At 43.3% G+C, this 13,517-nt stretch overlaps 1 protein-coding gene across 1 annotated transcript; it reads right to left on the reverse strand.

The window, feature by feature from the left end:
* Positions 1 to 5,438: 5,438 nt before the first annotated feature.
* On the reverse strand, positions 5,439 to 12,860 carry purab (purine-rich element binding protein Ab). Its single transcript, XM_080036164.1, has one exon. It carries the CDS (start codon positions 12,813 to 12,815, stop codon positions 11,955 to 11,957), a length of 861 nt encoding a protein of 286 aa, XP_079892290.1. The 5' UTR covers positions 12,816 to 12,860; the 3' UTR covers positions 5,439 to 11,954.
* Between the last annotated feature and the right edge of the window lie 657 nt (positions 12,861 to 13,517).

The following is a 13,517-nucleotide window of genomic DNA, read 5'->3' on the forward strand; positions in this document are numbered from 1 at the left end:
GCAGACGTCAGCCCCACAAACTCTGCGCTACTGTACATCACCACCAGCTCCCCGTGCAGTTTCTCTTTGCAGATCATCGGGAAATGTTCACATGCAATGTCCAGCTGCTTCTTGGGGAAACTGGTCTTAAACTGTGGAAACAGTTTGGGGTCTATCAGCTCAAATGACACTAAGTGTCGGGCCTTCTGAAAGCGGGCCTGGGACTGCTCTATCATTATGTCGCAGCATTGTGCGGCTACTGACACATTGTCAGAGCTCTGTGTCCTGCGTGGCCTTGCTGCAGCATCAGCTGTGGCTGGATGTGGCTGGGAGTCCGTGTTCTGCTTTTCCTTCAGGTCAGCTATGGAGGTGGAGAAATTTTCCAAGGCCTGCCTAGTTTTCAGAGGATCGGTGGTTCGCTTCTGGAGAATGTTGTATAGAATGTCAACGTGGATGAGGGCCGAGTGGAAAAAAGATAAAAAGAAAATAAACTTTGCATCCCCCAGCATTGTGGCCAAGCCACTGGCTTGTTGGATGGACACGCTGTCCCATTCTTGCTCATTTTTTATCTTTTCAAAACATTGTCTCAAATTGTTTTGATGTTCAAACACGGTGTGAACTGTTCGGCTTTTGAAGTTCCACCTTGTTTGTCCTGCCGCGGGGATTCTCCTTCCGCACACTCCATCTAGAACTGCCGTTCTTTTGGGGGACTTGGAGAAAAACGTTCCAAAAGCTGTGAGGTTGGCAAAAAATATTCTGACCGGTGTGAGGGAGGAGCAGGCCTGTTGCATGACCAAATTTAATTGATGCGCATAGCAGTGCACAAAATGTGCGTTCGGATACGTTTGTTTTAGTCTAGCCTGCAAGCCTGTTAATGCACCGCTCATTACAGCCGCCCCGTCGTACGTTTGTGCGATCAGTTTGTTTTCCAGTTTATAAGGCTGGAGTTTCTCCTTCAGGAGTGCTTCGAGTCCCGCCGCAGTTCTGTCCTCCAATGGGGAGAAACAGAGAAACCTCTCCACAACATCTCCACAGCCTCCGTTAGTCAGGTACCGGAGCACAATCACGCACTGGGTGACACATGACACATCTGTCGTTTCATCGGCTTGCACAGCAACAAATGGTGCCTGTGATACTTCCTCGGCCAGTTTCTGTTCATACACAGCTAACATGCAATCAAGCAACTCGTTTTGGCTCGTCTTAGATGTGTACTTGGCAACCTGTGCGTTTGACAAGTGATCGGCTAACTGACTATCTAAAAAAGAGAACTGGTCTACGAGGTCCAAAAACACGCCCCGCTGGAGTGAAGTTGCCGATTCATCTGAGCCCCTGAGAGCTAGCTCGTGTGCCCCACAGAACCTAATACAGTCCACAATCCGTGACAGCGAATGTCTGTTTTTCTTCACCTGCTCGTTGTGTCTCTGTACGGAGATGCGGTGGCCGTCATCCAGCTGGCAGGCAATATTTACTTTGCCCAACATTGAAAGCTTCACACAGTTTCCAATGTGAGAAGAACTGCATTCATGTTTCTTGATTTTACATGAAACATGTTTTAAATCCACAACCCCTTGTTGGGTCCATGCTGTGTCTCCTCCGAACAACACGCAAGGGAAACAGAAGAGAGCGCTCCTAGCTACACTCGCCGTTAGCCAGTCCTTCCTTTCGAACCAAGAGACGCAGAATGACCGATTTTGTCGGGTGTCTTTTTGTTTAATCTGGACATCCTTTGGCCGATGTGCCCCGAGTCTTTTTACTTCATTTTTTTCTTCTAAAGACATCAACGAAAAAGGATGCGTTAGGAGGTAGTCCACTTCGTTGACTACATTAGCGCTCGCCATTGTTGTCATCACTTTTTTTCTCCCGCCTACAACAGTGAGAGTCACCAGTGAGAGTCACTGTCACTGTTGGAGGCGGGCATACAGTCACTGTAGGCTACTGTGATTTGCGGAAAGTCAATGGTCTGGGCTATATTAATTTAGCCCAAATGGTCTCTAAATCAAGGGGGCATGTCATGATACCTGTCAATCACGATTGGACGACACCGATTGGATCCTGATGTTCATAAGAGTGGGCTTAGAAAAGTCAGCCCAGGCAGATCGTCTGGGCTGACTTTTCCAAGCCCACATAACGTTTTTGTGATTATTTGGTGCTGTTGCTTCCACAATCAACCAATTCTAAGTTTTAGTAATATTATATTTTAATATTTTCATTAAGTTAGAAAAGATAGGGAGGGCTTAGCCCCATTAGCCCATTGATACCAGCCGTCCCTGGTAGTAGTAGTAGGAAGATCTGTGTGTGTGTGTGTGTGTGTGTGTGTGTGTGTGTGTGTGTGTGTGTGTGTGTGTGTGTGTGTGTGTGTGTGTGTGTGTGTGTGCGTGTGTGCGTGTGTGTGCGCGTATCTGTCCTTTGAGTTTCTCACCTACCATTCATCTGATCTATTTCGCACTTAGCATGTGTGTTGCTGAGGAACCAAGGGAGTGCAATACCGAGTTTGAAGTTGCTTGGTGCAGCGGTATGGTAGAAAAGTGCGAGATACCAAGTCAAGCCAGTCTGCCGGACTTTGGTGCGCGTCTATTTGTGAACTTACGGTAAAGCTGCTTGGCTAGAGGAACAAGAGTGCGCCAGTACCGTAATTGCTTGACTTTAGTAGCCAGGTGGACTCTGGTAAGGTGTTTCCAAACCGTCAGTGTAAGAAAACAAACAAAAGCACACCACCGTCAATTTCCCAAGATAATGTGCCGACTCATTGAATTGGTGAGTCGAATAAGCTTGTAAATGACAAGAGAAAATATCTAGTAGCCAGGATGCTAATTTTCGCAATGTTAAACTCAATTGGCCTATGCTAAAAACATTAGCGATATACAAAGTTAGCTAGCTGCCATGCTAGTTAGTGCCATGTAAAATCCTGTTTGACTATGCTAAAAGTGTTAGCGACTTCAAAAAAGGGGTGTGTGTTGGTGATGGGTATTTTCTGCCATCAGTTTTACCCACAATATATCACTATTTGTGCAGTTTAGCTGCTGGATATGTGGCTAGTTTTAGAAGTTTTAGAATAACTAAACTTATTTTAACCAATTAGCCCAAATGTCCACAGTGGAATGATGAACAAAAGTTAAAAAAATAAACTTACTGAGTAGTTTGGCAAACTTATATTGATTAAAATTCATGAACCTCAGTAAAGTAGCCTACAATCCTTGATTATCCCACAGTAAAGTGGGTTAACTTGTAGGCATGTTCCACTGCAGTCTTTTTTTTATATTTTATATGACGAGTCAAATTCTGCTGAAACCTTGGGAAATAAAAAAGCTCTGATTCTCTTTGAAAGGCAAGGCTACACAATATGAGCTTGTTATTATTCAAAATGTGTCATTCACACAAAAGCATGATTTTCATGAAAGGGATTTTTTTTTATTCTTCCTGAAATTCAAAATCTTGAGCATGGTTATGTAGTGACTGCAGAGAGGTGTTCCTCCTATCTAATGAATAGTTGTGCAGATACCACTTTATGGCAAAGGAGAGTAAAGTATGTAGCCCACCCCAGTTAACTTCTAACAGTTAAACATCAGAATCAGACATGTACGGCTTCCCACATTTCCCTGAAATCTTTGAAAGTTTCTGAATTTGAGAAGAAGAAAAAACATTAGTATACGCTACCTTTGAACTTTTTGAAAGTAGAGATGTTGGGTCCTTGAATTTGATGTTGTAAGTAGAAGTGGAATCCTTGCAAAATGAGCTTCAATATAATTTGTGTTAGTTTGATAAAGAACAAGAGGGACTGTATTAATCAAATGAAGAATGAAGAAATATTTTGAAATAGCTTCCGAACAGTAGATTGCCATATGCTATCGGCAGTGTTATAAACAAAGAGTCACTTTAAATTAGCCCACAGTCTGTTTGCTGCGCTTCAGAAATGAATTCCTACTAAACAAATCTGTTCATTATTGAGCAAATGTCTAGTTAAAGGTGGAGTCAACTTTCCCGTTTACAGAGCCTAGGCTGTATATAACACTGGATTATGTACGGACAAGTAGCGGATCATGAGGAGATATTAACTGCTTTTGATGAAAAAGTGTTCTCCAAAATCGCTGACTCCACCTTTTAATAATAGAAACTTCAATTATCTATAGTAAAAAATTCCCTTTAGCCATAAATCATGAAGTCTTTGCCTTAATTTGTTCCCAAAACTCCTTCAGTGCTTCACCTCAACACAGCTGAATCGGCTGCTTTTTACTGTTGAGTTCCTAATAGCTGTAGAGTTTAATGTGAGCTGCCGCCAGTTTTATTGCTTTTGGTGCAATGACCCGTCGCCTTCTGCGGACTGAGAAATGCTCACCTAGCCGACAACAGTTAATACTGCTCTGTCAACAGCGTGTCCTCTTTCCTACCGGGGGCAACAATCTGGTGCTCCCAGCTTTGATTTCCAAAACGAGATTCGAAAGCAGATGTCTGCCGCACTGTTTTAAAAATCTGATATTTGTAACCACGCATTTTTACCGTCCTATTGAGTTTGTTCATTTTTTTGAAAGTATTCATTAAAATATATAGAACTTAAAATCCTAAAAAAAAAGCATTTGAATTCAGTATTCTCAAAAGGCATTCAAAATATAAAATATCCTTTTAAGGTCTTACATTTTTTTTGATTTCACAGGTTAAAACAAGTCAGAAACATGTTTTTCTAGGTAAGGCCATGTAGAGGGGTCGTTATGTAACAGATAAGAGTCTTCGGTCTCAATGGGATATACCTGTATAAATAAAGGTTAAGAAGCACTTTTTGATTTTGTTATTAGGAGTATTATTCACACACTTTACAAAAAGCTATTGTTATAAGAATGTGAGTGTATAATATGTTTTGTTAAAAAGAACCTTAAAATGTGTATTACATTTCATTTGTCATTAAAAAGTCTTAAATTGAACTTGGAGATTCAATGGGCGTACCCTGAAAGAAGCTTTCCAATGTAAGCTGACAGAAGAATAATTCATTTAAAGATTCAAATCATCACAAGTAATAAGCAGTAGATAATTAACATCCTTTTCATGTCTTTCTATATCAATACAGTCCATCTCTGCTAGAACAGGCTGATTGTAGGGCTGTGCAATTCATTTAATTTAAATCGCTATTTCAATTTGAACTTCCAACAATTATGAAAATAAGATAATACGCTTTTACAAGATAATGTTTTTAAGTCATGTCAACCCTGTTTCTATTTTACAGTTGAACTATATTTAAATTTAAGGAAATCTTCAATCCACTGTTTCTAAGTCAGCTGCTTTTTCAATATATTTCATATAAAGTTACTAAATAACCAATGTTTCCAACGTCAAGGTAATTATTAAAATGTTAACCCCACCATTATCTCAATATCAATCAAAATAATCATGATTTTTATGCCATGATCAATCGAGCCCCTATAGTTGATTCTATTGTTGAGACACTTGTGCAGAGACAGGGACGTGCAGGAATGACTTTTTTTATTGCGCTATAGCCATTTTTCAGACAACAAGGCTCCTCCCCCAACATTAAAACAAACAGCAATGTACAAAAACAGCACACCTTGTTTAGTTCAGTTTTCTTTTTTTTTTGTTGCCATCAACGGAAATTTAATAAGGTAGTGAGAGTACATAACAGAAAAAGAGTCATGAAGTGTAAGGACGCGAGTTATGGTGATGTTGAGATGTGTAGGATGAGCTTGATGTCAAAGCCAAAAGTAAGCACCATCTTTATGTAGTCAGGAAAGGCCATATTTCAGTAAGAAATACTCTAGAAGGGCTGACGAGAGGTTAAACATGATACAAGAGGGTTGTTATCACAGTTTTCAGACATTTTTACCAACTAAAAAATAAAAAGAAGAACAATATCGGTGTAGCACTACTTTATCATGCAATTTACTTTAGTAAACCTTCCGACACACAGACAAAATATACTTCAATAAGTAGAACTCAATACATCTCTGTCCAGCAATAGTCACAAAGCCTGTAATTTATACTCTTTGAATGTGAGATCCCTATCAAAAATAATATGCAGATTTTTTTTTTCTTAGTATTCCTAAAGTGCAAGTATTTATCCATTTTTATTCAATGCTTCCTGTAAGTATAAAATACAAAGGAATAAAACAGCAATATGTTTTTCCTGTTTTACATGTTATATTTTTCTGAAAGGAGGAGCATCATATATAACAAACCATATATATATATATTTATATATACACACACACACACGCCACAGATAAAATATTTTTGAAAGATACAACATATTATCTCATATGGGTATGGTAAAGGGATTTAGACCAAACGGTGACATATGGGATATGTTCATTGTGCATTGACCCCACCCCTTAAAATCCAGGATCCATTTCCCAACATCTTCAAAACATCTGAAAGAGAACGTCTTTAGAACTATACACAACAGTAGCCTATACAGTCTGCAAGAAAACAAAAAAAACAAAATATGATGGACCCTACTTCTCGGTGCGTGTGCAAAACTGAAGTACAACGCTTGAAAGAGCTCCTCTGTCATCATCGGTTTTCGTGATGAGTCATATAGTGCTTGGCTTTGACCAGAGGTTGCCATTGGCTGTGTGTGATTAACCAGGAACTCTGAACGACCAATGAAAAGAGACTACAACAGCGAAACCAGAAACGGAGCGCAGAGATTTGGTTGGTCTGGAACAACTTGTGGAAGTTTTGGTCTACAGGTTTTTATAAGTCCTTACTTGTACAGTTTTTAGTGGAGGCAGGTACAGTAGCCGCCATTGCACATTTTGTCTGCGGAAGTGTAGCTGTTTAGGAATCATGTTCGTGTGGCTGTTTTTGAACATGAATTATCTCCGGAGGAACAAGCGGACAATGCACCTACAGCTTGAGCCATCATAGCAATCTAGACTTTTGTGTTGAGCGCATGCAACAAGTAGCTACTTCTGCACTATAACTTTTACTCCCATATGTTGAATGTGTAAGGAATGATCTGGTCACCTGTTGTTTTTAGCAGCAAAAAAAAATAAGCAATTTCAAAATAAGATTTGACTAAAACGAACACTGCAGTGATAACGGACGCAGGGCAGGATTACGCCATGATTTTAGGGATTGCTACGATGGCTACTGCTGTATCATAAATCAAAACGTCATTCTCGCCAATGCTTCGAGCTTCTGTGTGACACCACCCATCTCTACACTGAACATAGCCAGAGACATCGATGGGGACAGCAGCACATAACCCGACCACTTGACGCTTCATAAAACAGGAAACGAAAAACGAAAAACACCTGCCTAGTGCCTACCATTTTGCATTGGAGTCTCCAGGAAAAATGAATGACCGTGTAATGTGGACCAACATGGCTGCAAGGTCAATCCGGGAACTGCTGTGGCCCACTGGGTGAGCTCCTATGAACCGAGAAATCTGATTAAATCACTAACCCATAACCCCCAAAATCACAAGTGCCACCCGCCCCTCCCCATTCCCCCATCTGTAACTCAAATATAGCTATATGACCCAAAATGTCAAGTCATGTTTCACAACAGAATCATTCTGCGCCAAAATACACGACTGACCCAGTAGCACCAGTCTGTAACAAAACATAACGACAAATCTTTTAAATTGTTAAGAAAATGTGTGCGTTTCACAGAGTGAGGCATCCACAAAGGTTTAGGCTCTCCTCATATTTGGCCATTAGAGAAAGAGAGAGAGAGAGAAAGGAAGTGTTGCGTTTCCAGTCTTCATGTAGCATGAGCCTCCTGGAGGCCTAGATTCAATCAAGCTAAAGCTAGAACACTTTGGGGAATAAGTGCTGTGTCACAACGGACAGTCCAGAACCAGAATGTTGACCTGAAGACGACCTCTGATCGACCTCACATGTGCTTTGCCGGACACATAGTCATAAGTGGACTGGCCTTGTACACGTGTTAAATGGAAATGGCCTTTTCACAAGCCACAAGGCAGTGTGAAGAAATATATAGTCGTCTCCGAAAGAGGGGAAATAGAGTTCCCTGTTCTTCTCTGAAACGAGAGAGACAAGTCTAAAGTGGATCTGTCTATCAGACAGGCTTTGATGGCAGGTCTCTCTACAGTGCAGTGCCAGGCTTCATCGGGCCTTTCACCAACACTCAGAGACAAACCTGCGCCAGGACGTCCTGCCTGGAACAGATGGGATTTTTTGGAACATTTTTCTTGGCCCTGATGTCACAGGCATGTCCAATCAAACACAGATCAACTCTTTAAAGCTTGGACTTGTGATACCCTTTCAGCTATCCCACATGTCTGGCAGGCCCCGGCTGTAACTACATTAGCAGCTTTTATCCAGTTGAGGCCTCTAAAGCTGCAATCCATTCAGTCTGTGTTTTTTCTCCTCCATGCCACCTACTCTGACTGGGCCTGTGACCGGGCCCGGTCGAATTAGCTTAGCTGTGGCAGGCCAACCTGATTTAAATATAGCTGACTGGGGAACTACCCACTCGGAGATTATTGATTGTTAACTAGCACTTCAGTGTAGGCCCAGAGGTCGATCGGGTCATAGAAGGAATGGACTGTGTGTCTGACAGAGCGTATTTAGGAATTTGGACCGGATTTGCTGCACAAACAACCTTTTATCTGTCCATAGTCGGCCCATATCAGAGAGAAGGACCGTGATCCTAATTGTAAATTCAACAAACAGAGTACTGGCTGTGGCCGATCCCTATCGCCTGACTCAAGTGAAACAACACAGAAGCCAAAGTCAAATCTTAGTTCACTAAGGCCCTATGATTCACACACTAACGAAAACGTGGACTGAAGCACGGAATTTGCCGATGGAAATGGAATCCACGATTTATCGGGGAATGCCGCGGACATAATTTGGGTACAATTCAGTTTTCGGGTGGAAAATGTAATGTTTTATCCAAGGCAAACAACATGGGTGACGTTTGGGCGCCGGATTATCAATCAGTCATCCCTGAACGATGTGGAATTGGCTGTCTGATACGCCCACGGTGGCAAAAAAGCTCCGTGTATTCGACTCTAATCCCGAAATACCGAGCCGAACAATATCAGAATGAATAAAGTGACTCAGGTGAGGAGATGTTTTACAAACTCTTGTCAACCTACTACTGATTGGACCCGTAAAATACGTATGACGATGACCACTTAACATCTAAAACCTCATATCGGGAACAAGAAAAAAGCGCCTTAACCACCATAACCGCAACAAGATCAGCCGATCCAAGGCGAGAATTTGTGGTTGTTGGCGCCAAGTCTTACATCCTACTGGAGAAAAAAGTATATCACTTCATTTTCAGAGAAATTGAAATGGAGAAAAAAAACGGAATTTGGGACATTTTTTTTACGGATTTCATAGGGCCCTAGTTCACCTGTCCTACAATGGGGCCGTCCCAGGCAAGAAGAGATTGAGGGGTCGCACAGTTTTCCTGGCTTGTAATGACAGGGGGCCTTGTGCGGCTCTAGACACCATTCAAAAAAACTTTCGAGGCCTCCCATGCACTCGGATCAGCAACAAGAGGCCTCAAGAGGGAGAGACCGTATGTGTATTTGTGTGTTTGTGTCAGCCACCCCCATGAACCCAACGACCCAAGATACTTATTCAGCTTCAGCGCTGGGCCACTGCAGAGGGGCTGACGTGGTGACTGTTAGAGGTTGCTGCTGACTGTCTGCGTTGTGTGTTACCGTAGGAACAAGGACAAGGGATAAGGGGGGTTTTTACTCTGGGGACGTCAAACACCCGAAACTAGTCTACGCGCGCACTGATAGACGGACAAGGCAGCCTACTGGTTTACAGAACGTGACAGGAAAAATACCTCACTACTAGTCCGTCTGACCTTTTTATTTTTTTTTTCATTTTCACTTTGAGCAAGTGCTTGAGAAGAAAAGACTTCACATTTTGGAAATATAATTATGCAGATGCATCAACCTCATCGTCATGCTTTTCAAATATCTACCGATCACATCATAGCCTATACATTTTTTTCGTCTTTTTTATAATAGTCTATACACGTGAAACAATGCCGCGATTGGCACGCACACAATATTGCACACTAATATATATGAAAGTGTCCTTCACTGGTCAGTTGGGAGAGAGAGACGCCGTCCTGACACGTTTGGGACAAAATAATGTGGAGAAAAAAGAAAAAAAGCATTCATATAATGCAGAAAGTGACATATTCTGAGCGGCGAGGCCCCCCGTGGAGCGATCAAGGGGCTGTAGCACCATAAAGAGATTCGATACTGCCTTGGCCTTGCATTGAGAGGCCTCTACATCCACTGGACTGCACTCAGACTGACGGCACGGGACCTGGCTGGCTGGCTGGCTCTCTAACAACATCCATCTTAGGCTCTGACGAATAGCTCACCAGCCTCTGATTTATCTTTCTGTTGTTGTTTGTATTTTCACATCATGGTGCATATGGTGTGCAAAGCCACTCGCAACATCTCCACATGAATCTCCATACTGCGGACACCCGGGCGGTACGTCCTGGGTCGGTCTGCTGTTCCAAGGAGAACCATCTCTGCTATGTGAGAGGATAAACCAGGGGTGCTGCTAGGGATGCTGAGCGTCAGGGGGCCATAACACAATGACTCACCCCCCCTCAACCTTCTGAAGGGCTTGCCCCAGTTCGGAGCTCTGTTTACGCCCACTACAACCATCGTCAAATCGCCCTTAGTCTCCCTAGCAACATCAGCTTTACTTTAGCTGTTGCCACCAATGCTCCATGCGCATCCCGCAGCCCTGGTGAGTATGTTATATTTCGGCCTAGATTACATCACTCGCAAATGAAAACGTACAGCGGTCGAGGTCACAGACCAATCCACGTGAGAACACGTAAACGAGTGGAGTGTATAAGGCACGGGTCGTAATGACGTCAGAGAGGATGCGTTGCCTCGCCGCGCCTGCGCAGACGCGTCTTAAGTTTTTTTTAAATCTTTGTTTCCGCACCTTCTGCTCCCACAAGTGGACCTGTTATATTTTTGCATCCCCCACCCTCCCCCCCAGAGGAAAAAACAACAAAGTTACAAAGAAAAAACTTAACCCACAGAAAACGTGGGCGTCTTAATAAGGAATTCATTTTTTTCTATTTTTCTTTTTTACAGCTGATTCACAAAATCATAATTAGTACATCTAAGTTAGCACTTTTTTCTTTTAAGTTTATATGGACATGGTGCAAGAGGGTTGATATTTAATAAAGTAGCTCAGGGATAGGTTTATCCCATTTGTTTGAGGCGCACAAAATAGGCCTTTTATCTCAGCCTTTCCATTATGGCATGATAGAAATGCTTTTGATTGCCTACTAACGATTTAGATCAAATTAAAGACTATAGCCTACTTTGCCAAACTTCTTTTCAGAACGTGAGCCTACACGCATGCTGACAGGCGTTTACAGGCCTGTAGTTCTGCGTACTGCAATTCATAGACTTTTTAGAGCGCTTTCATATTTATTCTGCGTACCTTTATAATAAAACTATACATCTGGTATCAGATTTTGGTTTCATAAACTCCATAATATATTCTCTTTGTGCTGATGTCAAATATTGGTTCTACATGAAGACTGTCATTTCATATAATAGACCTCTGGTTTTCTGTAGGATTAAATCTTAGCATATGACCAGTTTGAAAACATTTAAACATATTTTTTTTTCTCGAAATAGCTTTGATGTGTGCAAAATCTGTCTGTTTGATAGAGATATAAACACTCTGTATGTTCATTGTCATTTAAATCAAGTAGGAAACAGTTCATATCTTACACTTCAATCCTTGATAGCAGCGGCTTACTGTTACATGGGTGGTAAGTGGGGGTGACATCCAGTAAAATGAGCGAGGAGACAGCAGAGGTTGCTGGCTGCCATGTCTGTGGAGGTTGTGTGTGTGGGGTGATTCCCTTGGAAATTCTCTCTTTCTATTTTACAGTTAGAAGTCTCGTTTTATGTCAAGAGTTCAGTTTTTTTTTTTAGTTCTTTTGTTGTTGTTTCCTTTCTGCATTTTCTTTAAAATCCGCCATCAGTCCTCGTCGCCCTCGTCTGCTGCGCCGTGCAGCGGGCCCTCAGGTAGTAGTTCGGAGGCCCGTTTCTCTCTACTCCTCTCCTGGATCTTCCTCATCTCCTCGGCGTATTTACAGAAGGTGTTGCCGAATTTGGACCACACTTTGCAGGGAACGGTGATGGAGTTCCGGTAGGTGGGCTTCACCTCGCTGACCCGCATGAAGACGCCGTACTTGTTGGAGCCCACATCGAAGAAGAAGCGCTTGTTGTCGACCGTGAGCGAGGTGCCCTCCGGGAGCTCGGCCGGCTCCTCGTCCACCCCGTAGTCGTCGATCAGTTTGGCCAGTGCGTCGCGGAACTCGATGAGCCCCTGGGCCGGCAGAGCGATGGTTTGGCCTTGTGCGCTTCCCAAGCCGGGCCCCCGATTAACGGTCTGCCGGATCCTCAGGAACCGCCCCCTCTGGTTCTCTTTCAGATCCATGTAATATTTCCGATTCTCGCGCACCAGGAATTCGCTCTTGAGCGCCCGCCGCGGTTCATCTTGCACTATGTCCGGGTTGGACGGGCCTAGCTGGGCGTAATGTTCGATAAAGTCCCCCAGGTAGTCGCGGAACTCCACGGCCACAGACATGGAGAGAGTGAGGCGGCTCTTATTTCCACCAGCGCCGACCTCGGCTATCTTTAGGAAGCGGCCTTTAACATTCTGCTTCACGTCGAGGTAGAAGCGCTTGTTCTGGATGTCTACGCGCTTCGAGGCGAGCTCTTCGGTGTCGTGCTGCAGCCGTGACATGGCGCCCATCGCCCCGGGGGGCAGCGACGAGCCGGCCGGGCCTGGGGTGGTGGGCCCTCCGTGGTCACTGCCACTGTCTCTGTCCGCCATGATGCTGCCTCCCTTGCTTTACCTTCCACCGTCTCCCTCTGCCTGCCTGCTGCAACCTCGACTGCCCGTCAAACCACTCCGCCGCTCTATCGCGAGACGAGAGGAGAAGAGGAGGATGGAAAAAAGAAAAAAAATGAAAGCGACTGTAGTTTAGTGTTACTGTAGTACGTAACGTCTCCGAGCGGGTTGCGTTCAAGACGCGCGCGCTGGTTCTGCAACGTTTTGTAAGAAATTTCACTTCAGCCTTTAGTGTTGCCGTATAATACAACTGAAAGTGAACCCCCACCCATGTGAGCCTAAAACACTGCAGTACCAACACCAACCTAGATAGATAGATAGATAGATAGATAGATAGATAGATAGATAGATAGATAGATAGATAGATAGATAGATAGATAGATAGATAGATAGATAGATAGATAGATAGATAGATAGATACATAAATAGACAGACAGACAGACAGACAGACAGACAGACAGACAGACAGACAGACAGAGGGACATATATTAAAGTACATGGGAATCACACCTGTCTGTACACTATCTACAAAGTAATAAAATGATTGGCTGAAGAAGAAACAAAGTCCTATCACATGGTCACTGGTTGTGTTTGGGTGTTTCAGCACCTTGGACAGTTCTGTGGGTCTTTCAGGACCACGGACAGCGAACCCAGACAGTCCCTATGGAAGGAGACAGAGACAGA

Source organism: Ammodytes marinus (assembly GCF_949987685.1).
Source record: "Ammodytes marinus genome assembly, chromosome: 10".
Taxonomy (NCBI): domain Eukaryota; kingdom Metazoa; phylum Chordata; class Actinopteri; order Uranoscopiformes; family Ammodytidae; genus Ammodytes; species Ammodytes marinus.

Coding starts and splice junctions, on each gene's coding strand:
- purab (XM_080036164.1), bottom strand. CDS start 12,815: ATGGCGGACAGAGACAGTGGCAGTGACCACGGAGGGCCCACCACCCCA.